Below are 27,408 nucleotides of genomic sequence, written 5' to 3'. Positions count from 1 at the left end.
TTTTTATCTAGATATCTAGTTGGTCATCATGTTTTATCTTTCTAATAATACTTCTATGAATAAAATTTAACAATCTTTTTTTTAATTTTGCTTTATCTAGTAAGATTTTTTAACAATAACTTTCTAACATTCTAAATTCTCTGGTAAAGTCTAAGGTTGGGAACCTTCTGTTTTTAGGAAATTTTTGTTAAAGACTCAATCATAAGACTCAAACTGGATGTAAATAGTTGAAATTAATTATGGGCTGGGTTTTTTTAGTTTTTTTTAAAATCCAGTTGTACCATTGCGTAATATATGATTTTGTTCTTTTGTAGTGGTGATGGAAGAACAATAAAGATATTTATGTCACAGAACAATGATACGTCACCATCCAGAGATACCCCCTCTGGTCTGTTACCCTCCCCGAGTGCACCAGCTCAACTCAGAAACATGAATGGATACCAGTCCTCTCACCGTGGATCCAAAATACTCGTCTGTAAGTTGAATGAGTTAATTTGAAATTTGAGCAGAAAACTATTTTTGAATCGTCATCACACTTTGTTTAAGAATATGATCTTGTTAGTTTAATATGAAATCTGAGATGTATATAGGCTTGTTTAATAATTGATATTAAGCTGGATTAAATAACGTTAAAATATCAATTAAACATAATCGTTTGAAGAATGCAATGTATGTTTACCAGAACAAAGCCCAATTATTTGGCAAAAACTATTAAGTTGACTGACTCATTGTAAGATTGTTTGTTTTTCATCAAAAGTTTAAGAAGAATTATTAAAAATTTAATTAAATTAAGTCAGTTATAATAATAATGGCCAAATTGGATCTGGTTCTATCAAAATTTTGTAATCACTTTCTAAAAGAGATCTATGGAGGTGAGTTGCCTGTTTGAAATAAGTTGTGAGAATACTTTTAAAATGGTGGTTTTATTTTTAAAAAAATCAAAAAATCTGGGGACGTTATATTTGTGTACTCTCTATTAGAAGACATACAAAATGTGTTTGTGGTTTCAAGGGAAACAATTTCTTCAAGAGATATTTAAGTGAAAAAGATATAGAGATAATATAATCACTACTGTGTATTGCTTCCATTACTGGTACACTCTTTGCAGTAGAGAAAGAAACCACTTTTAATATAATAAAGGGGAAGTGTGATATGGCCCCTGTTTTGACCCCTTAGATATTACTATAACATTATATGATATGTACTATAACATCATTTGATATGTTCACAAGGTACAGCACAGTCAGATTAGTTTTGAAGTCTTTCACAGAGGACTTGAGGACTAATTGGAAGCCTGTTGATAGTTTTTGATTATGTTGATATGGGGCCATCCTCTTTGTAAATATTTTTTAATTAAATTAAAAGTACATTAATGAAATTTTTGTGTTGTACATGATAGCAGTAAAATAAATGTTTGAATTAATAATGATAATCTATAATTAAATTAATCAACTCATATGCACTAAATGTAAGATTCATATGTATCATTTTCAAATATCATTGCACTAAATTCACCTAAATTAATGAATAATTAACAAGTTATACATTTTCAACTTGATACCAATGCAGCATGCAGTGATCGGGAAGGACGTGCGCCCTGCGCCTATAGCGCATATTCACCAGAAATGGCGCATAGAGTGACAAATGTAAGCGCCCACGTGGCGCACGATATTTTTCACATCGTTTCGAAACGTTTAGATATCGTCAAATAGTTTTCCGATCGTGTTCCGTGCCGCCATGCGTGTGTACACAACTGTATAATGTTCCTCCAATCATAGGAGCACCTGTATATTTTTAGGATGTCTCGGGTGTTTTCCTATGGTAATAGTACCATGCGGTTTAACGTCTCGGGTGTTTTCCTATAGAATAATAGAACCATGCGGTTTAACTGATAACCCAAAAACCGCAATTAACTATCATTCATGATATAATTTTTTATAAACAACTTTACATTTGTGAATTTGGCTATTACAGACGAGATTTAACTCTAATAATAATCTTTTAATTTAGTTTAGCTTGCTATTATTTCGATTGAAAACCCCTGAAGCCTTTTTATGAATATAGTTTTTGTCTCCATAAAACGCGCTTAACTGTCCTTGTCATTTTTTGGTCTTTGGCTCGTTTTGACATTTTGTAAACATGACTTCAGCGAATTATTGTTATGTTCTATCAATTAATGGTACTCTCTACTGTTATTCTTGTCATCTTGATGAAGTATTAATAATAACACAATAAGTGCAGAGGACGTTCCTGAAATGTCCTCTAATACGGAACGTCTAGAATGAGTATGGTATCGACGAAGACCCAAATTTAATGTTAAAAAAAAACATGAACATGAAAAAGCCAAGGCAACAGTAACAGTTCAAACATTGTAAAGGTTTATCTTTAATATTGTCCGTTTTGGAAGAAGTTATTTTATATTCATTGAAATTACAGAATCACAGGAACAATATTATCAAAAATCATAAAGGTTAACTTGTACCAACACCTCTTTTCCAAAACATGAGAAAATAATGATACTTTTTATTTTTTTACAGAAGTCAATAAACGTATTTACACATTTGGTATTTAGCTGTATCTTGCCTCCAAATGACCTTAGATCGACTCCGAATCACCTTTTGACGTCAAGCAACAATCACTTTTAAATTGTGACGTCAAATATTTTAAATTATGATGTCAAAGATTACGGGAACCTGTGTGATTTTACGTAATGGCGGACAAATTTGCATACAAGTGTAAATACGTCTATTCGAATGGCCCACTCATTTGACAACATGGCCCATTATTTTTTAAAATGGCCCATTGAATTTATTTTTGAGGGGCCCTGGGCCCATAGTGAAAAAAACCTTCCAGATCACTGAGCATGATTTGTGACTCGAGATTCAAAAGTGCATTGAATTTATGGTAGATAATGATAGATTATGGTTGATCATCTCACAGGATTAGGTTTCTTGCTTGAGCCTGTACCGCAAAAGCTAGAAAAGCAATTAAATTGAGATGACCAATGATAATCTGTTTATCGCTATTTTACCTATGACGACAATGTCAATTTCATTAGCAACGCCATGTCCTTAGTTTCTAGCAATAATTTTCATCTCAAGCAAGTAGCATAATATGAAAAATTACTTTGTATCTAAGGATGCCTTTAAACATCTATTGCTCATCAACTTACTTTTACCTTTTGTATAGACATTCTTAAACAAAATGGCTTGGTTTGTAATTTTGTTGCATTTTTCTCATGTGATATAAAAATAAGAAAAAGTGGTATCATTACCAATGAGACACCTCCACAAGATACCAACAATGTACAAGGTTAACCACTTGTTTTGGTTTAGAGGCTTTGTTTTTGCTTTTGAAAGAAATGTTTAGTCATAAAATTGAACTTTGATGCTGTTTTGCATGTAAACATGAATTCAGTTTTGATTTCAAAATCGTAGAATACATTTAATATTTTGACATGCTGATTGCACATACAGCATAATTAATACAGATCTATTAATTACGCTGTTGTCATAGAAGTGTGTATGACAACAACATTCATAACATGGAAAAACAAATAATAAAAACAATAATATAGCATGGCTTAAACTCTATTTTATAATGATTAAATTCTTTAGTTCAGTGTACTAGTTAAAATATCGCTAATTATTACGTCATTGAAAATACAACTCTGTTGTAAGTGACTCCATTTGTAAAATTTACTTTACGTTATTAATTTATTATTTACAGCAGTATCATCATGCAATTATTATGGTTTATTCATCTATCTTAAAGTGCATGAAGTACACCAAACACACTTGTTCGCTTACCTTTTTGTGTTAAAAAAAATATCTGAGGTGACTTAACCATTAGAAACAGTTGTTTATCATAATAATTTTAATTATTTATTATAAATATTTCGCTATAAGGGTGGGACAGTATTTAAATAAATGATTTTATACATCTGCATCATACTGATAGAAGTAACAAATGTGTCAAGATAAACTCATCTTTCGTTATTGGAGCAAAATTTTACTGAAACTAGCAGGTGAGTTGAGAGCAATATTAGAGTGAGGTATACCAAGGAATCAATCGTCTGTTTAGGGTATAGTCACAACTCTCAATAAATAAAATCAAATTGATGGCTTTGGAAATTATTTGTGAAGAATATCCATTTAAGTATATATTTCCATTCAGTTATCAAAAAAAGAAATTACGGTTTTGCGCCTGACCAAAAAAAAGATTTATAGTTGAAAATCATAAATAGTTTTATCATAAGATCAAAATTTATCCAAACAATTGCCTCTCAGTAATTCCTTCTTTTCTACTCTGAAACTGCATCTGCAGATTATTTAACATTAATAGTGAAGATTACTATTTTACCACTGAAGGAATGTGTAGGATATTTGAACATGTACATGAGACATTAGATGGATATCTGAACATGTACATGAGACATAAGATGGATATCTGAACATGTACATGAGACATTAGATGGATATCTGAACATGTACATGAGACATTAGATGGATATCTGAACATGTACATGAGACATTAGATGGATATCTGAACATGTAGATTGAGATTATTCTGGAACATGTGCATTTGACTAGAAAATGATTTTTGAACAAGTGCATAAGATATTGAAAGGATATTGGAACATGTAAGGATCCCTCTTTTAGTAATTTAGTCCTAACTATATTTTATATCTGTATAATTTTTTTCAGCAGCAAAGAAAAGAGGGTCTACAAGCAGTGATACGGACATTCTGTCTCCACATAAAATGTATGAGAGACGGAGGTCTGATAGAGGGAAACTATCTGGAGATGCTTCATGTAAGTTTTATTGTTTTTGTAAATGTTTTTATGTAATCTCTTTTATTCCCCTATTGCGGGGAAAAAATGGTTGATTATAAAGGGAATGACTTAAGCGGGACCCCCAAAGGTCAGTCAGCGGACCCCCCTTTATGAAAAGGGAGTGATAGCTAGGCTGATGGTAGTAACCTCAATTTGTTTGTCTAATGTCAAATTAATCAAGAATGCATCAAAGAATACAACATTTAAGTGGGATTTTATTTAGTCGTAAGTCCAGAATAACTTTAGAGGTTTATTTTGTTATTTGGTTTGCTTTCTCATTTTCCTATACCCTACATTCTCTTTGATTCAATTTCTCACTTAATCATTAACTTTCCAAATTACATCATACTGTGATTAATTTTATAGTATTTTGTAATTTTATCCCTAAGTTAGTTCATGCGCTACGTTCCATTGTTAGATATAGATTCTGTTATATATTTAGTCACGTAAAACATGAATAAAACCATATGATTATTTCAAAAATCAATAATAATGTGTACAAGCCAATCAGATTTATTGTGGTAAATTTAAATATTATCAGCATGTAGTGATGACTAAGCTTTGTAAGGAACAAAAGACAGATTTTCCGCCCAAAGGTGTTTTAAACGTGTAAAGGTAAAAAATTGTCAAATTTAACAATAATTAATTGGCTTCACATAGATTATTACGATTAATGTGGTGTATGTTTTGTGATATTATTTGATTATTGATAATATTTTTATATTCTTAAATACTTATCATAAAAGCATACTTGTCAGTGGTGTTCAGCCTAGCTTGTGTACGGGAAGTCAAGATAACAGACTGAATGGTCTGGTTGGAAACTCTCGTGTAATTGTCTGTTGTTTTGTATTGCTAGCTATGAACATTGAGCACATTTAAGATATCTTTTAATCATCATGTATCATGCTTATGAATATCAATTGTTTAAAATATGTTGATCGCTAGTTCCAAATACTCTTCTCTTTTCAAGATTCTTTGATAACTTTTAGACCTGCTTAATTAGAGGACGAGGTTTTTTTCTCAACGACCTTGATTACCCATGAAGGTCTCTCACAGTTGGAAGCTTAATGAGCATTTCTTTTGATAGCCTGTGTGTTACTTCTTTTAAATTCACAACACAAAGCAAACTGAATAAATTTAATACACGATTTTAAATTAAGATGAAGTGGCAATGCATTATGTAATTATCATGCACCTGGAAACATGATTTGAAATGACAAGACAGGTAAATTGTAATGGATGATATGTATTGTAAGTAGGCAACAGATTTTTAGATTGAATACTTTGTCCATTACAGCTTTGTTTGAAGTGGTAGAACAACAAGACATAGACTCTGTCAAGGCTATTCTGGAAAGTCATACTGTTAATGTTAATAGGTAAGTCTACTTAAATTAAATGCTTGCTTATGTTCCATGTCGTCATGCTTTTCTAATATCCCACCTTTAAGTGCTTTTAATTTTCCTTAAAAAATCTTTTAAAAAAATCATGACAATTTTTGACTGTTGGTCTAACAGAAATCATGGTTCATTTTAATATAGAAAATTTTAATTTATTGAACTTGGCTTTCAGTTTGTCAAAACCTGTCCTTAAAAAAGTATGAAGATTAGGAACAATAAATACATTGTATGTCTTTTTTTCTCATTTATAGATTTATAGTAGAGTAAAAAAAAATCAATATAATTCATAACTTCAACTTGTGCTTTACATGAGTTCATAAACATACAAGAAAATTCAATTGTAAATATTTTCTTATTTATATTTTAAAAATGTGTGGTAAATATATCATAGTTATGTCCCTTTAGATATGTCCCAATGTATAAATTTAATCCTGTGATTTTGTTTCTAGTTTGAATGGTGAGAGATTAACTCCCCTTGATGTAGCAGTGATGACCAATAATATTCCAATGGCTAAATTACTGCTGAGTTATGGTGCAAGAGAAAGTCCTATGTGTAAGTTTACTTTCTTCTTCATAGATTAGATTAGCCTAGTCAGTCCTGGTATTTTCCTAATGGTTGATTCGGTATACTTCTATACAAAAGTTTAAGAAGTTTGAAATCAAGTTTTCCCTGATGGAAATGTTTCATATTTTTCAATTCTTCAAATTAAATTAGGTGGGTTTAACCTTGTATATAATTTACATTCAGTATATGGCCCAAACATCCTTGGTGCTGTTGTTTCAAGTGTTCTCGAAAATCAGAGATAGAGTTTCAATTCATAACATAGATCAATTTTTAGAATGCCCAGAGTTTAAACAACAAATATTCAAACAGAATATTTAAGTGAAAAGGAATCTGCCAAAAATGAGAATTTTTGTGGTCATTAGCTGGTTATGATATGAAATAACTTAGTAATATTCTGTTTGTTTCTTTGAATTATCTCATACCACAAACATTGAACAATCATATGGATAAACAAACACTCCTTTACACAGCAAAACAAAACACTTTAAATCATGTTTTAATTAAAGAATGAAGACATTCTTAATAATTAAGTGAAGAAAATTACAAATTCTTAGTAATTAACTGGAGAGTTTTGTACCCAATTAAACTTAAATGCCCATTTGTCAGTAGGAAATATATGATGCATATTTCTTAGATCACTTGCAACATGCCTTACACTATAACTTATGGATTAGTTAGTCAAAAATGCCTGTGATCTTAAAAGATTAAAAGAAAATATTACAAAAAGTGTATTTGTATTCTTAGATCTTTGTAGGTTATTCCTCCTAAGATATATTTTTGTTGTCAAATTTGGTCATAACTCGCTTCATTCAAATTCATTATTCTTCTCATGGGAAAACTTGCACAGGTTTTAGGAAGTTGGCATAAGCAGTAAGTCTTCTCTTGAAACTTATTAATATCATTTTAGACAATTTAAATGTATTCTCTGATAATTGCTCTATGATTTATCTTTATTGACTAGAAAGTCTTGTTAACATCTTATTTATTGAACAGAAAATCATAAAATATACTTTTGAACAAAAAACACTTGAGAATATTATAGTGTTGGGTTTTCAGCAAATATTTTAGATAGAGTTGCTGAGGTTAAAAAAAAACAATATAAAAAAGTTAGTTATGATAAAAAGATAAAGAGAAATTTTGTATACATGTCCCAAATTCATGGTCAACTTATGAAAGCCCAGGGCTAAAGTAATGTTTCAAATCACTTTAACGTTATATCACCATAATACATATGAAATATATTTACGATTAGGTATAAATTTATTACACCCCCTTTGGCAAGTAATAATTCTTTTCAAATTTATATGTCCTTTACTTAGTTTCCAATTGAAGGAATATGTTGTATACATGTTAAATAACAAAGAGAATTTGGCAATTCTGTTATAACTATAATGCTATTAAGTTAATGTGTATTTGTAAGTGGATGGCTTGTTTCTTTGTATCCAATGCAAAATTAGTCGGTTACAATATAAAAAGGTGTGAATATATGAATTAGTTCCACAAAAATTTGGTATTGGAAAAGGATTCATTCCTTTAACTACTATTCAGATGATATGAGTGTGGATGCTTAACTCTGAGAGGAAACAAAAACATATTAACAAGTGTCTTAGATACTGTTGGATTCATTTATATTCCTGATATTTCTGGTACCAATATTTGTGGATTGAGAAAAATTGTAATTTTGTGGATACTTAGTGTTGCGGTTTTGATTGATTCTGTACTGAAATGCTAGTAGAGATTTTGCCTAAGTTTATTGGTTAACCACAAAAACATTAATCCACATTCATTTTGGATGTTCAGATACACCAACTTATTGTTGAGGAAGAGGAATTGGCTGGGTTAATACTTCTGAAAACTTCAGCCTTTAGAACAAGTGTTTTATTGAATGCCTTGTACAATTGTTATACATATACTGATAAAAAAAACTTTTGCAACAAAGTAAGCAAAGATATCTTTAATTAATTGAAAACTTTTCCTTGTTATTATAGTTTTGAGGATAGACAGTAGATCAGCTAAGTTAGATGAACTGGTAATGGATGCAGAGAAACGGGTGGTAGATTTATCAGCAGCCATTCTCAATGCTTCAGCAAGCAGTGGATCTCTCTCAACTACGCAACAAAAGGTGGGTTGTCTTCTCTTGTCTGAAATCATTTTCAAAAATGTTTACTTATAAGTTCGCAGTAAAGGTAAAAGCTTTGGACATCTAGTACATATTAAATTGAAGTTAGACGCTTTTAATTAGAACTTGTCTGTACTAAGGGGAGATAATTCAGCATTTATTCGTTTGTTCAATGGGCTTTTGGTTCAAAGATTTTGACAGCTGGATTGTTGGTGATTGATGCCACTTTCAGCACTTTCTCTTTTATCAATATTTAGTACCTTCATACTTTAGAGAACAGCCCGGATTTTCCCTGATATTCAACATTGAAACCATGTAATTAATTGTTTATACAAGCAATTAAATGATTAGGTTAAGTGCTTCTATCACAGTTGGTGTCCACTGATGTTATCAAATGAACACAGATGGTTAGCTGGTCAAGATTATTTAATTTCCATATCCTCTGCACTAAATACATTTTATATTCTTGTCTTAAAAATATTATCAGTCAAGGTATTTGATGTTAAAAAATACTTTAAAAATGCATTTAAATAATATATAGATTTATTTTTTCTTTAGGATTTCTGCAGCTAATTTGGAAATGCTATGATAAATATTTTTTTGAATTTAGCAAATTTGATATTTTTCAACATTATACCATTAAAAAAAGGGTCCAGGACCAATCCAGTCTATCTTATCATAGTCTTTCGTAATTAATTCCATTTTTCATTTGCATATATTTGAAGCTGGTATACTCAGTGAAGGATAAATATTTTTTATGGAATACATTTTTTAGCATTTATTTTGATCTTTTTTAATTCCCATTTGCAAGCTTGTAGTATATTTATTGTGTGTGTATATTAAGAATATAAATTAAAAAAATGGTCTATGTTTTTGATACTAAAGGAGGTATTTCGGTTACAGTCACATATCATCATCTGGTGGTATCCCTAACCTATATGTTTCCTTTCTTGTAATACTTAAAATGGTTCGAATTTGGTTTCACTTATGGGGATACTCCTGAGAGGCAAGTTTAGACCCCCCTTTTCTGGGAGAAATTTGATTGATTAATTAGGGAATCACTAAAGTCTGACCGGAGCAGGCCCCTCTAAGGAAGTTTGTGTACTCAAATAACTAAATTGAAATCAATCAGGTTCAGGACCAATCCATATATTCTTCATTTTAAGGCTAAAATATTACCTTATTCTGTTCACGTGCAAATGTGGACACACATACCTTTTTATTTTCCACTTAATAGAGGAGCGATATGTATATTAGCCACTTTTATTGTTATAATATCGCATTGAAATGAGTGAGATCGTTATCAGACGCTTAAAATAAGAGAAAATAAGTTGAAATATGAAATAAAATTGAGAATGGAAATGGGGAACGTGTCGAAGAGACAACAACCTGTCAGAAGAGCAGAAAACGATTGAGATACCAATGAGTCTTCAACACGGAGACAAATATGAAGATGTTTTGAAAATTAAAACTAAGAATGTGTCCACAGTACACAGATGCCCCACTTGCACTATCATTTTCTATGTTCAGTGATATTGGGGTAAAGATTCTTATCTGGCATTAAAATTAGAAAGATCATATCATAGGGAACATGTGTACTAAGATTCAACTTGATTGGATTCCAACTTCATCAAAAACTACCTTGACCAAAAACTTTAACCTGAGAGGGACAGACATAAGAATAGACGAACGAATGGACAAACAGAGGCTACAACCAGAAAACATATATCCCTCTCCTATTTTAGGTGGGGCAATAAAATAACAAACAGCTGCGCCATAATGTCATACCAGAAATTTATGAAAAAGGGGGGTTATCTTAATAGATATAAATCAGTCAACAAAGTTTAACAAAAAATTGTCAAAGCACTTAAAGGTTATTGTCTGAAAAGTAGAGAATCACTCCTTTTCATGATTAAAATCCCATAACTCAGAAATGTGAAATCTAAAATTTATAAAAAGCGAAAGGGAGCTTAAATAAATAGATATAAACAATTCACCAAAGGTACATGAGAATTGCTGAAAGCATTTATGAGTTTTTTCTCCAAATACTAGATAATGTTAATGTCTGACATGTAAAAGACAGACGGACAAAGATATACAATAAGACTTCTTTTAACCAGGCGTATAAAAAGGGGGAGGGGTGTTCTTATCCCTAATTGTCTTTGCTTGGTGAATATTTTATATATAAAAAAATATATTAAGGAGATTTTGTTTTATCATTAAATCAAATTTATCAGAAAAATGTGAAAATTACAAAGAATATGCATTTCTTATCAAAACTAATCTTCAAAATGACAATAATTATCAATCTATTCAACATTTTTTTTTTAAATGAAAATAAATAAAAAGAAATCATAACTTTATTTTATATTCCTTTAACTGAATTGAACATGATTGATCAAAAATAGTGACTTGATTCTCAAAATCTTATGAAGAATACATACAAATAGATAATGTTACATGTAGTAGAAATATTTATTCTTCAAGAAAAGACAGAAAAGGCCAAAATGTTGACTTTCTTATCAGATAATCTATGTGTAACACCTGTGGTCAGTTTATTGGGAAGAGTGATATATAAATTACAAGGACTTCAAACTGTGAAGCTAATCAGTTGTGAAATTTGAGATTCCCTCAAATCTGAGGGCATTCTTCGGGCTGTACTATAAAGTATTCAGATGGTTAAAAGAAGTGTAACTGATCATTAAACTGCTAAAATTTGATTAAGATTTTACATTTGTTGTACACAGAAAGTCTTCGTATGTATTTTATCCCACATGTTGACAATAATCAACAGTTTTCAGTATGGACAATAAGTCTTCACCTGTATTGTATTGACACATTCCTTGGATGATGGTACTACTCAAAACCTACTAAGGGTCCTGGGTTCAATGTGCAGTAGGTCAAAATTATACCTTTAATCAGATAAGCTTAACAACTGTTACCTTAGATATGAAAAAATAATTATACTTCATAAAGATAATTTAGATTTTATCTAATGTTTATTGTGTTGATCAGCATGAACACCTTGTTAAAATAACATTATATTCCATCAAAATGTTTTTCTTCTTTTAAATGACTGTTTGGTTCAGCCTACAGAAGGTCCTTCACAAACGAATAGATAAACTGTTCATAACAAAACTTAAATTATTTCAAAGTGGATTTTGCTAATAAATTTTATAACATATTTTAAGCAGTATTTTATTTTTATTTATATTTTAAATTCTTACTTTTGCTGTGTACGATAAACTGATCAATTCGAAGATTTTGGTATTTTGCATATTTAATTGAAATGATTATGTAAGATTTTACATAATTGATATATTATGATTTCACCTGTCAATCAAATGACATAAATGAATATGCAATGTTATAATTATTTGCATAATTTACCTGTAATAAGTCTGAAAATGGATACCTGTCAATCAACAAGTTATAAGCCATTTATTAAGTAATGTGATCATTAATTAAAATTCCATTCATTTAATTAGGTTAATTGGTAAGATATTATAATTAAATGTACTTTTACAAGTGTCAATTATAGATATTGCTAAAAGTTTTATTGGAAAGATTGTTTCAATTTTATTCAAATTACATCATGAAGTTTGGCTTACATAATGTAGCAGGTTTTTCTTTAATTAAATCAAATATCATTTTTAAACAAATATTAAAAGTTTTGTTCTTCGGAAGGTATGTCATATTTTTTTATTGACTAAAACTAAAAATTCTTTTTCAGGATAAGGAGGAATAATAGGCTAAGTAATATGCTACAATTCTTTTTTAAATACAATTTTAACAGTAACTCTTGTTATAAAATAAGTGAAAGGTGAAAAGATTTATAATGCATAATATATAAATGAGGACTTGAAGTAGCAAAAATACATAGTTCATATTTATGTAATATTGGTGTTTCTATCTGAAAGTAAATTATCATGTTTAATACCAATTAATATTCTTTATTTTGGGTAATTAAAGTTTTAATCTTTTAGATAAAGCTATTTTGATGGTATCACTTAGTATTAAGGGATAGATGTCTTAAACTGTCACCAAAGCCTACTTTCTTGATAACTTTAAATTATGTGTAAACAATAATGTTTTGATGTGTGGAAAACCATGTTTAAAATCAACACAGGAAAACAATAGAAAAACTGTTCTTTAATTCTTTTGTTTATGTTGTTAATCCATTGAATAATCAAAGATAAAAATACTATATGTACGACACCTTTAATCACAGATAATCTTTTCACAAAATATTTTCGTGCCATGTGGACTGTTCGTGTTAGAATGACTAAGATTTATTATAACACAGAAGACATCAACTTTGCTTGGATTTTTATATATTCAATAATTGGTAATGTTAAGTTTTTTTTATGCAAAGATGTCAAAAGTGGCTTATTTAGTTTTAAAATGCATTTAATTACTTAGTTCATGTGCATTTTGTTGATTAATGGGATTTGGTGTTGGTCGTACAAACAAAAGTCTTTCCCATGTAAAGTAGTTGCACAAAACTCTTATCTGTAAAATTTCCCCATTTGGATTGTTCAGTTGAATCATGTACCTATAAATGGAAGAAATCGTGTAACATTTACAGAAAATAGGTGTTTCTTTAACTTTGAATAATCCCCATTTAAAAATTCAATTTAAAAAATCTTTTTGCATGTTTTTTTTAATTCCAAATTTTACTAATGAAAAAAGATGATAAATTATGCTGCCAATGGACTGTCAATTTATTTAGTTGCTCACAGTGATAAAGCCTTTTTGCACTTATGAAACATTAAGTAAATATCAATCATTCAATTGTATTAATTGAAGGTCAGAAACTCAAATATAACATAGTAAACCCTTGTATTTCCCAATAAAATATCGTTAAAAAGCCCAGATCAATTGAATCTGAATTATTAGGTCATCAGTTGGCTTTTATACTTTGTACAGTTTTGTTCATGTCTAATTGATAAATAATGTTTTGTGTATGTGGACATGTTGTACAAGGAAGAGAGGCATTCCTTAAACTTTGTTTACAAAAATACAATCGTTAGATCATAGAAGTTATTTACTTTTAATGATCTAGTTTGTTAATGTGGTGTATTGGTGAGTTATATGGACTATTGATGAAGATGTTGAAATATAGTGACATTCACTTCAGGATGGAAGCTCAACAGCATTGGGTAATTAATATATTTAAAAAAATAATTCTATATGATTTCTTGATTTTATAATTTAACTTAACTTAACGCAAGTTACTTTTGTATTTTTTAGGAGAATGAGAAGCAGTTAAGTCACTGGGAGTTCAGGCACAAATTATTAAAAAGAATGAAAGCAGGATACGATCATGCAAGTAAGTTGAAGTAAAAGGTAGATTTGTTTACAAGTTCAAGATATTTTTAGCATAAAAAAAACTTGTCAGTGATTCCAGGCTTCTAATTTTTGTATTGCTATTTTATGAATATAAACTCAGAGCTGCTCGTGTATTATTAGGTTTTAAGGGTGAGACTAGCACAATTCCATGCTTACTAGGTGACATTTTTCTTCGATCTTCTGTTTTTTCTCTGATGTTTACAATTTTGGCCAAATATCACACATTTCTGTCGTGAAAGTTGGTAAAACTGTAAAACTCATCAGATTGACCGTGATATAATAAGGCATATGCAATATCACTAGAAAAAAATCATAGATTTGAACATTTTAAGTATTAAGACGGGTACAATTTGTCAGTCATGTATGGTCATGATAATTAGATTTGACGAGTCAAGTCCCACAGGTCTTGTTCATTTAAAGGCTTATTATTTAGGGATAAGCATGGTACTTATAAAGATATAAAACATCTTGAATAGTACTAAAATGTTCTTGATGGGTCTCTTATAGCTCAAGTGTACTTATGGACATTTTATAATTTTAACAACAGGGGTCTAAATGAATAGAGTAATTGAAGATTGACAATGATGCTTAAAAAAGACTAAATTATATCATTTATATTGATTATATGTCAAATTTTAAATCCATTTGAATTTCAAATAAAGTTTGAAACTTTGAAGGATAAGACCTTCATTTTAGGTAAAAGAATTACGTGTGCAAATATTTGTTCATATAATTTTGGTAAATACTTTACAATGAAAAGTGGTCTCCTTGTATAAGAGAGTAAATTATCATTATAAATAATGGATTTATTTTTCAAATGTACATAGAATTAACAGAAATTTGAATTAAACTGCTCTTATTCTTCATTTGGATTAAAGTAATTTTGCTTTTTCATACAAGAAGTATTCTTACAGAATCAAATTCCATTCTCATTTTTAGGTTACTTAAGTTTCATATTACAAATTTGTACGGCAAAGGAAAAAGATTGAAAAAAATACAACATTTATTTGCCATCTAACAAAAAAAAAGTTAAATATATAAATGATAAATTAAAAGAAAGGACAGTAGAGAGAAGGGGATTTTTACACTGTTATATAAACTTCTCTCATCTGTATCTACAAAAGACACCTTACTAAACAAACAGCAGCAACAAAAAGCTTTTTTTGTAACTTATCAAATCACAATTGTTTAAAGATTTTGCAGGTAACTGGGAAAGGACAATATACCATAAATCTCTTGCTTTATTTATCTTTATACATACAAGTCCACTTTACGTCTGTTTACTTTCTTAGGTAGAGATTATTTAGGTACATGTTTCTCTCAATGCATTTGGATAAAATGTAGAAATGTCATTTATTGACTCAAGCCGTAAGTAAAATAATTTAGTTTTATGAAACTTTTGAAGTTTTGTAAACTTTTAATTTTATTTTTTTGACTGACTTGCAGCATCTTAAAATTGAAAACAACAAATTAGATTGAAAATATAGTTATAACCTAATGAAATAGATTTGTATACAGATTTTCTTTGTTTATAGCATTATAGAACTGTGTTTTTTGCTATTTTCAGGAATGCCTGACCCTCCAAGTTATGTGAGTTTGACAGTGGCCAGTAGTTCCTCTTTACTTGTACGATTTGATGAGCCTCTTAATCATAATGGTGCAGTTGTTACTAAATATAAAGGTATTTGAAATTTAGTCAAAAGTCTAGGCTCACAGGCACTTGTCTCAAAAAAAAAATTTCCTATATACCTTAATATAACACAAGGTACTTAACTAAATTTTTAGAAAATGACACCCAGTCCCGAATTCACGTCATTTTTTTTTATTTCTCGGTTTTCAAACCTACTTAAACTTAATATGCCGTAAATCTAAATTGATTTATCTACACAATGGTATATGACACGACTATCACTGTTGTCGGGATCATTAGTAGCAGGCCTCAGAAGTCGGTCAACGGGATGTTTTTTTGCATTCGTCTCAATTTTTGGCAACACCCGGTCCGCATGTAATTTTATACTGGTTTCTCATTGGTCAATCGTCTGGCTAAAAATAAATGTGGGAAATTTTGGTCAATTTATAACTCTACATTAGTGTCGTTGTGTACACGTGTGTTTCATAACAAAGTTATTTGGGTTTGTTTCACATAATCTGTAAAGAATTTACAATAAAGGTAATAATTCATAGTCAGAGGGAAGCTAACAGTTTTTATTTTAATATTTTTTTTATAATAATTCAATCACTGCGGGCTGGGTGTTGCCAAAAATTGAGACGAATGCAAAAAACATCCCGTTGACCGACTTCTGAGGCCTGCTACCAATGATCCCGACAACAATGATAGTCGTGTCATATACCATTGTGTAGATAAATCAATTTAGATTTACGGCATATTAACTTTAAGGAGGTTTGACAACCGAGAAATAAAAAAATAACGTGAATTCGGGACTGGGTGTCATTTTTCAAAAAAATTAGTTAAGTACCTTGTGTTATATTAAGGTATATAGGATATTTTTTTTTGAGACAAGTGCCTGTGTCTAGGCTCCCATTTGATATTTTCAATTGATTTTTTTCATCAAATTAAACGAAACAAGTTTTGAGAAATTTGAAATTAATTGAATTGATGACTAATAATGTATGTGGTATTACATTGAAACATGAAAGCTTTATTATGTAAATTGTCATATGACATCTTGGTTTTACTTAGTTTTATTTTTTATAATGAAACAAGAAACATACTGTGACCCACTAACACAATTACAGCTGACACCATTTTACAATAAAATTTTATTAAATTTTTGATTTACTCATCAGAAACCACATGTATTCAGGATTTTGAAATAAATATTTGCCCATGCCATTGGTCATTAGTTTAGCAGTTGGTAGGACCAATACTTTCGTAAATGTTATCTGTGCTCCATTGAGAGTACTGGTTGCCATATGAAATTTCTTTGATAACATTGACTACCTACAGGAGTAAAATCAACCAGTCATCACATTAATCTTCTTCTGTTTACAGTGGAATGGAGTTGTTTTGAAGACTTTATGCCATTAGCTGGAGAGAGCATTGTAGAGAATATGAGACAGTTAGAGTACGAGATTGAAGGTCTGGCGAAGGGTAACAGATACTATGTACGAGTGGCAGCATGGAACATGAAGGGATACAGTCCATATTCTTCAGCAAAACCTTCATATGCTGTGCCATCAAGTAAGTTACATGAGTGAAATTCAATACCAATTGATATGAAATTATGCCGTTATCTTTTTAGAGCCAGTTTTAAAGTGATTTTTTTTTTCACCAACTGATAGTCCTGTCTTTTTAAAAAAAAAAATTCATTTATTTTCTCAGTGTTAAGCCAAATATTTTCTTACTTCATTAGGCAAGAAGATCTGTAATACTTATATTATATATAAATTGTGTCAAGAGACGTTACCGAGTCACCGGTCACTTACTCCCTGTTGCTTCAGTTATGTTACATAGTCACCTGTGTCTTACTGACACAATTGAATAGACATCTGTTTAAAGAACAAAGAATTTGATTATCAAGAAAGTCATTAAAAGGTTGCATTTAGAAATATACTGTTGATGACATATATATAAAAGTAAACTAAACAATAGAATACAACAGATTGTGTATATATTGACAAATATATGTGAAATTACGACAATGACAAAAACAAACATAAATTTGTCATTCTTAGAAACATATTGACAAAAAAATGTGAAATGAAAAAAAATATTTTAGAATAAAACTACATAAACATGTTGAAGGTTAATTTAAGAGAAGTAATATCATGTTTTCATCTGCAGGTTGGAGAGATGTAGACGGGAATGCAATGTCTCGAACAGAAGGAAAAAATAAATTAATGGACGAATTATTCTCCCAAGTGAAACATTTGAGGCCTCCAGATGCATCCGAACTAAAAGGTATTGTTAAGTTAATTCAATAGGATATTTGTTATTACTATCATTGGTAATAAACACAGTCATTATTCATTAGTTCAAAAATAAAATCAGATTTCAAGGTTGTGTACCTTTATTGTTATTGGAAATTATTTCTCCAAGGCTTGATTATTTAATTTAATATTATACTGAATCCAAATAATTATTTAATGGAAGACAACTCTATTTCAGAAAATACCGGTGGTGATTCCCCTCAACAAAGAAAGAGAAAAAGTATTAAAAATCTGTTTACCTCAGCTCCAAAGTTTTATAAAACATTAAAACGGTAAGTTTTTATAGCAAGAAGTTTATTTGAAATTTTACAAATCGACTAAACATATACCAGTATTTGTTGATTTATGCGATTGAATATATTTTGTTTATTCATGGCAAATTTACATTATAAAAATGTTGTTGCCAATGAAGATTTCAAGTGTCTGGCAATTGTGGCTTTAGCAATCAATTCATGACCAGAAAATTTTTACTATGTGCACATAAATAATATCCAATGGAACAGTGCTTTTATAGCTGTTTTTCATCTGAAACTCACTAATTTTCACTTTTTTATCTATTTTATACATACAGTTATGAGTATATATGTATATTATTTTTCTTAAAATATAAATAAATTGAAAGTTTGATATACAGCATCACAGAACATTGCATAAAACCAAACACAAGAGCCGTTTTTCATGTAACACAAGTAATAATTTGCTTTATTTATTTAAATTTCAGTGGAGTTTATTTAGCTTGCCTATTATACAATGGTGACAAAGTTCTGGTGACGGGAGATGATCAGTTACCGATAGTAGAGGTGGATGAGAATTTCTCAGGACCAAGTGTCTACAATGATTTTCATTGGCTGATGAAGGTGAGTTGAATTATGTAATTCAAATTAAAATAGGAAAAGTATTAAACACAACAACAAAAGAATTATTATAAAATTAACACTGATAGTTGTTACCCAATATGTGGGTCTGATAATTCCAAACCAAATTCTGAAGTTCATTATTCTCAACCATCTAAATTATGCACACAAACTTTAAACTTTACATACATATCCTTGCTGTTTGACCTGGTGTCCATTCCCAATAACTTCTTTTGCAAAAAAAAATCATTGGATGAGGAAAAGGGAAGCAGTTTCAACACAATGAGGACAAACAAGAAAAAAGTAGCAGAGTAATGTTATAACCTGCGTAAAGCAGTCCCAAATTGACAGAGTTTTTGGCCAAAAAAAAGAATATTGAGTTTATAAGAGTAAATAGTTTAAATATATGATACGAATATTTTTTTATGCTTTGTAATGATTTTGTGATTTGATATTGTAGGTATCCTGTACCTGGGAGGATGTTAAGTCATTACGACAAGACATGGATAAAAATACTAGTGCTGGAACCATGCATTTTAGGAGTAAACTTTTACAGGCAGTCTCTATTATGCAGGTTAGTAGTGAGACTAATATGAGATTATTCTTAGTCCTTAAAATTATTTCTGAATATACTTTTGGCAAAGTGGAGAAAAATGAGAATGACATTTTGTATGATTTAAGTTTTCTTTGGAAACAAACCAATATTGTTTTCCATGTAAAGGAATACATTGACCCGTACTGTGTAATAGTATTAATAATACTATTCATATGTTGTGTAGTGTTATAAAATTTAGGGAAAACAAATACAATAAATTGTTACACCCAAGCTAAAGGTTTAATAAATTATACAGAATTTGTTTATTTTTTCTAATCGGCAAATCATATTCATTTATCTCTTTATAGCTTACATGATGATTACTTAATTTCTTCTTATACTTTATAGAGCAAATTCATATGAATTGATATCTCTCTTTATTTCAGAGCTCTTTAGGTGTACAAGATATAGGTCAGTTCCATTTTAAGCCATTGAAGGACCCCAATGGATGTATAATACTAACTACTGTGTGCAATATTAAAGATCCAAAGACTGTTATCCTGGGGTCAGGGAGGTGGATCAGCTTTGCCAAATTATTACGGAGATCCTCCGCAGCATTACAAGAATTACAAGATTCTCCTGACATTTTACACTCATCTATAGGCGTAAGTTGTTTTTTTCTTTAGAAATTAAAAAGGTTTACATTGAAGGTTGGAGTTTTTTGTATGTCAGGTTGTTTTGTTTTTTTGTTTTGGACTTTTGTTCATGCTTTGGGCAAAGGAAGAGATAAATCATTATCCTCACATGTAAAATTTTAACATTTATGTAAATACAAACAAGATTTTTATTGAAAGAGGGATGATGTTATAGTGAGTTTTTAACAGGGACAATTATATACTGGGTGTATGAATAGTAAATTGAAACTTTGTACTAAACTAATACCAAAAAGTTAAACAAATATTGAATATATCATGAAACATCTTTTTACCAGAAATATAAATATGAAATGACACACACAAAAAAAGAAGGAAGAAAACTTCAATTTTGAAATATAAAATTATTTTAAGATTTTATTGAAGGGAGATAACTCATTTCTGTTTTATTTTTCAGGAGATGATTTTATACCACCAAGTCAGTACTATCCCTCTAGCCAAAGGACTATACATATGTTATCTGAAGTTACAAGTAGCTGTTGATCTCATACAAGTTCTTGTACCTAAAAAAGCACCAAATGTTCTTCCTTATGTCAAAGTCAGAGACTGTCCAAATGTTTCAAGGTATGTTATTAAAATTCTGTTGAATGAAGTATTAAAATGATTTCATTTTTTAAAAACTGGGCTAATTACAAATTCAGGCTTCATATTTTTGTATTTGTAACTCCTTTTATCCATACAAGAATTTCCATTTTGAAATTGTGACTTGAATAATAACTTTTAATGAATTTTTTTAAGACCATTACCAAAAAAAAAAAAATTCTTTCAAATTTTGAATAAAATATAATATATTAAAATTTCAATCGATAAGTTTTTCATCTCCTATATTACTTTTTTCCTCTGATATTTCTTTCTCTTATATAATCTAATTTTCCTATTTTCCAGAGAAGAATGGGAATGGCTACAAACAATAAATGCAGATCAGCATGTGGCGCCACCTACAAGTACTCAAGAACAGTTTCGCAATCAAATTAACCATTCTACAAATAAGCTGTTTAGCATGTTAGGTAAGTAAATTTAATCAAATATTAAGTATTTATTGTATTTCAGAGATGGTAGTTTTTTTATTTCAGAAATTTAATTCAAGATCAGTTTGGAAAAGTTGATATTGTTGGGGTTTTTTTTTAAATTATGTGATGGCTAAAACTTAAAACCTTTTAAAATAAAATAAAGATGTATTTAAGAATAAAAAAATCAGGGGAAAATAATAAATTAAATGGGTTTTTTTCTTTATTTTTCAGAAGTTTCAGAGAACATGGCTGGCAGTCATAGATTATATGATCTAGAAGTGATGGAGTTTAGTAATGATGTTACATTCCTGTTGGTGCTGCCCCCTGTTGAGGATGTCTGTATTGTACCAGGTCAACGTGACTTACTTACAGAGAAAAGAGATTTTATGTTGCTTCCAGTTCAAGTTTTTGAAATGAGTAAGTTGAAGGGAGACAACTTATATAACTTTATTTCTTTATAGCCTTGATTATAAAGTAAAAGATTCTAAGTTTGCATGTTGGAAATATTTCTTTCCTTTAAAAGGATTAATTGATTAAATTTCAAGGAGTGTTACATGACAAGCATATTAGATTTACCGTCAATTGCACTTGCCACATAGGAGGTTCGAAACCAACAATCTCGATGTTGACATGTTTGTTATACAGTAGAAAAAGAGGCTGATAATATACAATGCAAATAAGTTTTACAAATAAAGTAAAGAATATAACAAAATATTCTATTAAAATTATGAGCATTCTTAATATGTTCTTAATTGGTCTATTTTTCTTCAACAGTTCATATGTGTACATACAGACCTGATTTGATTGGTCGATATGCAAGGTTATCAGCTGTATTGGAAATGGATGTTAGTCTAGCACAGCAGGCACAACGTGAGGTATGTTACATTTCAGGACAATTATTTAATGTATTCACAACAAAAAAGTTCACTTCACACAATAATAAATCTACATAATAAATAAAACATCACTGCAGAATGATATCAGTAATATCCATTATCCATAAAAAAAAATACATAATAAAACAAGACTTTTTGGTTTTGATCATTTTTGAAGAATATAGTTTCATTTTGTTCTAAGTTCTCTTGAACTTTTATCTTGAAAGGATTTCTTTTTTCTCTAGACAAAGTTTAACAAAATACATTTATATTGTGTATCGAGATCTTTTTGTTAATCAAATATTCAAATTAATGAATTTGTATGTGTACTTTGCATGTTTTGCAAAAAAAACTAGTTCTGACTAAAATATTATTTTTTAGGCATTTTCTGATGAAGAAGTGAATGGTACCAGAGACAGAGTGGATAGATTAAACAGTTTACAACAATCTTTAGATCGTTCCTGGAAAGGCACACGTTGGATTATGGATTTAATTACATTTGCAAGAGACAAATCATCGCGAGGTGGCATACCGTGTAGTATGTTAGACAATTCCTCTAATGACGCATTCTCACCAAAGATTAACGATGACAATGTGTTTGATAATAATAACTCTCATCCCAGTTGTGGATCGGCTGGTTGTGATTCAAATGAGATAAGTGTTGGTAAAGACAATCGAAAAATTGCTAAATTTTACGACCCAAATGAAGAAGTGTCAAAAAATAACGGGCATGTGCAAAAAGAATCTTCACATTCGTCGTCGGGAATTTTACAAGTATATGTGGCGTATGAAACAGGACTATCAAAAGGAACGCGAGTTAGACTGCATGTGACGGAAAAAACTACAGCACGAGAAGTTGTGACGCTTGTTGTGAAACAGTTAAATAAAGCAGTGACTTCAAAAGGCAAATGTGGTCCTATTTATGGTGAGGATGAACTTGATAAATTCTGTCTGGTGGCTGTGATAGGTGCTAGAGAAAGGATACTGAGAGACGATTATCATCCATTACAATTACAAAATCCATGGACTAAAGGGAAATTGTATGTCAGAATGAAACGCAATTTATTAGCGGCCATTCAACAGGGTCATGCAACAGAAGTATAACATTGTGTCATTATCTCATTCATATTTAAAAGTTAACCATTGTTCAGTGCTTTCATATTTCCATATCATTTATACTATACAAGTGTGATAAATCGGTGATAGAACTTTTTTTTGTCTTTTTTTTATATGAATGGTGACTTTATATACTGGTACTAATGTACCTAATTGACTGTGATGCAGTATTTTGTAGTTGAAAGTTGATGGTCGTAATTTGTTGAGTTTAATGAATATAATTAGTGCAGAACAAGGAACTTGATCATGTTGATGTAAGAAAGAATGTATTTGTTATTATGTATTACAACTTAATTTATTTTGGTTAATGTTAAGAGTCAATATTTATTAAAGGAAACAAAATACTCATTTTATTGTGAGAGGAATTTCTTCATTATTTATATCATAATTTATTAATTTTAAAATTTTGGAAATAATTTCTTGAAATATGATTGTAACTTTTTTTTATTTGAAATTTCATAACTCGAGACGATTATAATGTTGAATTTAAATTTCATAATTCGAGACAATTATAATGTTTAATTTGAAATTTCGAAAAATCAAGACGAAAACATTTGAAATTCAGAAGTCAAAAAGGATAATAATCTTAATTTGAAAGTGAAAATCACAATATTTTATGTAACACATTTCAATGTACTGTACATCATTTCGTTCATGTACATTTGTTTTGCTTAATTACTCATAAAACCCTAGTCAAGCCATATTACATATAGACTTTAACCAATGTCTAATAACTAGTCAAGTCACTTTTAACAAATGACGACGATTCCATCCACATTATTTTTAATTTTCATCTTTAAGTTTTGTATTGATTAATATTTTCTCATCATGGGATATGACGTGCAATCAAAATACTGTGAAATTATGCAAAATTTGAGTAGTACCATAGTCACATTCTAATCTAAATTTACATGTAATACATTTTTGGGTGTTAAATGTGAATTTGTTTTTATACGACCGCAAAATTTGAAAATTTTTTCGTCGTATATTGCTATCATGTTGGCGTCGTCGTCGTCCGAATACTTTTAGTTTTCGCACTCTAACTTTAGTAAAAGTGAATAGAAATCTATGAAATTTTAACACAAGGTCTATGACCACAAAAGGAAGGTTGGTATTGATTTTGGGAGTTTTGGTCCCAACATTTTAGGAATTAGGGGCCAAAAATGGCCCAAATAAGCATTTTCTTGGTTTTCGCACTATAACTTTAGTTTATGTCAATAGAAATCTATGAAATATTGACACAAGGTTTATAACCACAAAAGAAAGGTTGGGATTGATTTTTGGGAGTTTTGGTTTCAACAGTTTAGGAATTAGGGGGCAAAAAAGGGCCCAAATAAGCATTATTCTTGGTTTTCGCACAATAACTTTAGTTTAAGTAAATAGAAATCAATGAAATTTAAACACAAGGTTTATAACCACAAAAGAAAGGTTGGGATTGATTTTTGGGAGTTTTGGTCCCAACAGTTTAGGAATAAGGGGCCAAAAAGGGACCCAAATAAGCATTTTTCTTGGTTTTCGCACAATAACGTTAGTATAAATAAATAGAAATCTATAAAAATTTAAACACAAGGTTTATGACCATAAAAGGAAGGTGGGTATTGATTTTGGGAGTTTTGGTCCCAACCGTTTAGGAAAAAGGGGCCCAAAGGGTCCAAAATTAAACTTATGTTTGATTTCATCAAAATTGAATAATTGGGGTTCTTTGATATGCCGAATCTAACTGTGTATGTAGATTTTTAACTTTTGGTCCTGCTTTTATATTGATCTACATTAAGGTCCAAAGGGTCAAAATTAAACTTAGTTTGATTTTGACAAAAAAATGAATTGGTTGGGTTCTTTGATATGCTGAATCTAAAAATGTACTTAGATTCTTGATTATTGGCCCAGTTTTCAAGTTGGTCCAAATCGGGGTCCAATTAAACTTTGTTTGATTTCATCAAAAATTGAATAAATGGGGTTCTTTGATATGCCAAATGTAACTGTGTATGCAGATTCTTCATTTTTGGTCCTGTTTTCAAATTGGTCTACATTAAAGTCCAAAGGGGCCAAAATTAAACTTAGTTTGATTTTAACAAAAATTGAAATCTTGGGGTTCTTTGATATGCTGAATCCAAACATGTACTTAGATTTTTGATTATGGGCCCAGTTTTCAAGTTGGTCCAAATCAGGATCTAAAATTATTATATTAAGTATTGTGCAATAGCAAGTCTTTTCAATCGCAAAGTATTGCACAATGGCAAGAAATATCTAATTGCACAATATTGTGAAATAGCAAATTTTTTTTTCAATTAGAGTTATCTTTCTTTGTCCAGAATAGTAAGCAAGAAATATCTAATTGCACAATATTGTGCAATAGCAAGATTTTTTTTAATTGGAGTTATCTTTCTTTGTCCAGAATCAACTTAAATCTTTGTTATATACAATATACAATGTATGTTCACTTTTTACTACCAACTGATAAATTAAAATAATCTTTACCATTCAGTGATAACAAGCATTTTTTTTACATTGTAATATTTTATGATGTATTTAAATGAGTAGTTATTGTTGCAAACTCCATTAGAAATTTTAATTGAGATTAGTTTTGGAATAAGGGAAAGGGGGATGTGATTAAAAAAATTGGGTCCAATTTCTCTCATTTGAAATTTCATAAATAAAAAGAAAATTTCTTCAAACATTTTTTTGAGAGGATTAATATTCAACAGCATAGTGAATTGCTCTAAGAGAAAACAAAAATTTTAAGTTCATTAGAACACATTCATTCTGTGTCAGAAACCTATGCTGTGTCAACTATTTAATCACAATCCAAATTTAAAGCTGAATCCAGCTTGAATGTTGTGTCCATACTTGCCCCAACCGTTCAGGGTTCAACCTCTGCGGTCGTATAAAGCTACGCCCTGCAGAGCATCTGGTTTTGTTTGTGATCATGCAAACAACATGAAACTTACTGACTAAAGTCTGTTACTGACTTATTGTAAGTTTTGTATTTTTTTTGAGTAACCTAGTTAAACAAGAAAAATTCTATAAATCAGTTTCAATAACTTTGGACTAAGAGGGACACTCTCCTCATTCATACAGCTTGAGTATCTCAGAATGTAAAAGTAAGTTCAATCCCATGTAATTTGCATGTATACAAATGGTATCTTATGAATATTCATGATTTCACAGTATCACTAATTTTCTTCCATAATGAATTGTTTAATGAATTGTTTTGATTTATATGTAGGAAGCTTTTAATGCTAGGTACATGTATTTATAAAACAGGTATTGCAATGTTTTTTTCCATTCAGTGGCAGTTCTTTTGAAGAAGAGCTTTGTCTTTTTACTGATGATTTTGGTTTACATAAGCTAATCCATTTTTTTTCTGAAATTTTGAAGAACTGATTAATATTTTTTCAATTTTAATATTTTTATAGACATAGAAATGACATAATTGGGGGGGGGGGGGGGGGGGACTGATAACAAAAAAAGGGGGAATTACATTTATCTTATGATAATTGAAGTGTGAAGAAAAAATGATGAAAACGATAATGTCCTTCTGTTTTACTTTGTTTAATCAATTCCTTAAAGTATAACATTACACCAAAATACCATTCTTAATTAATAACCAAAGTATAATTAAGACCAAAATGTCTGTGAATTGTCAAAGTAAACAAGTTTTTTCTAATGCAACATACATTTGTACATGTATTTTTGTACATTAGCCAGCTATTTATGAGTTGTAATGACTTTGAATTGTTAACAGTTGAATAAAACATTAAAATAAATTTTTGTGTTATAATGATTCCAGAATACACAAATGTGTGGTAATTTTCACCTAAAATGGTTGAAAGTAAGGAAGATCTTTGTTTCTACATTGAATAAGGTATAGAATTGGACATTATACAATTTTTTACCTTTTATTCAGTTTATACAATGACTTATCAAACCCAGATATATGATATTTACCAAGGCCAACAACAGTCTGTCAGCCTGGCAAATCAGTTTTCCACACTTTTTATGCCCCACCTACTATAGTAGACGGGCTTTATGTTTTCTGATCTGTGCATCCGTTCAGGTTAATGTTTTTGGTCAAGGTAGTTTTTG

The 27,408-nt window shown here is 29.9% G+C and overlaps 1 protein-coding gene across 8 annotated transcripts in view; it reads left to right on the top strand.

The window, feature by feature from the left end:
* Positions 1–26,756, top strand: part of LOC134724773 (ankyrin repeat and fibronectin type-III domain-containing protein 1-like) — a 196,959-nt gene extending 170,203 nt beyond the window's left edge. For 7 of the 8 annotated variants that reach the window (XM_063588012.1, XM_063588011.1, XM_063588014.1 and 4 more), the window contains 18 exons: positions 315–475; positions 4,707–4,814; positions 6,133–6,211; positions 6,682–6,785; positions 8,786–8,919; positions 14,170–14,248; positions 15,836–15,949; positions 17,282–17,470; positions 18,074–18,190; positions 18,398–18,491; positions 18,941–19,076; positions 19,534–19,647; positions 20,055–20,273; positions 20,719–20,885; positions 21,207–21,328; positions 21,563–21,748; positions 22,106–22,206; positions 22,588–26,755. In XM_063588012.1, the coding sequence (XP_063444082.1) occupies positions 315–475; positions 4,707–4,814; positions 6,133–6,211; positions 6,682–6,785; positions 8,786–8,919; positions 14,170–14,248; positions 15,836–15,949; positions 17,282–17,470; positions 18,074–18,190; positions 18,398–18,491; positions 18,941–19,076; positions 19,534–19,647; positions 20,055–20,273; positions 20,719–20,885; positions 21,207–21,328; positions 21,563–21,748; positions 22,106–22,206; positions 22,588–23,310 (2,947 nt within the window). In that variant the 3' untranslated portion in view covers positions 23,311–26,755. Of the gene's footprint in view, positions 1–314; positions 476–4,706; positions 4,815–6,132; positions 6,212–6,681; positions 6,786–8,785; positions 8,920–14,169; positions 14,249–15,835; positions 15,950–17,281; positions 17,471–18,073; positions 18,191–18,397; positions 18,492–18,940; positions 19,077–19,533; positions 19,648–20,054; positions 20,274–20,718; positions 20,886–21,206; positions 21,329–21,562; positions 21,749–22,105; positions 22,207–22,587 lie in introns of all 8 variants that reach the window. The other variant, XM_063588013.1, reaches the window with a different exon arrangement.
* Positions 26,757–27,408: the final 652 nt, after the last annotated feature.

Source organism: Mytilus trossulus, chromosome 7 (assembly GCF_036588685.1).
Source record: "Mytilus trossulus isolate FHL-02 chromosome 7, PNRI_Mtr1.1.1.hap1, whole genome shotgun sequence".
NCBI classification, from domain to species: Eukaryota; Metazoa; Mollusca; class Bivalvia; order Mytilida; family Mytilidae; genus Mytilus; species Mytilus trossulus.
The sequence above is the reverse complement of the archived record's forward strand: the minus strand, read 5'-3'. Positions and strand labels throughout refer to the sequence as shown.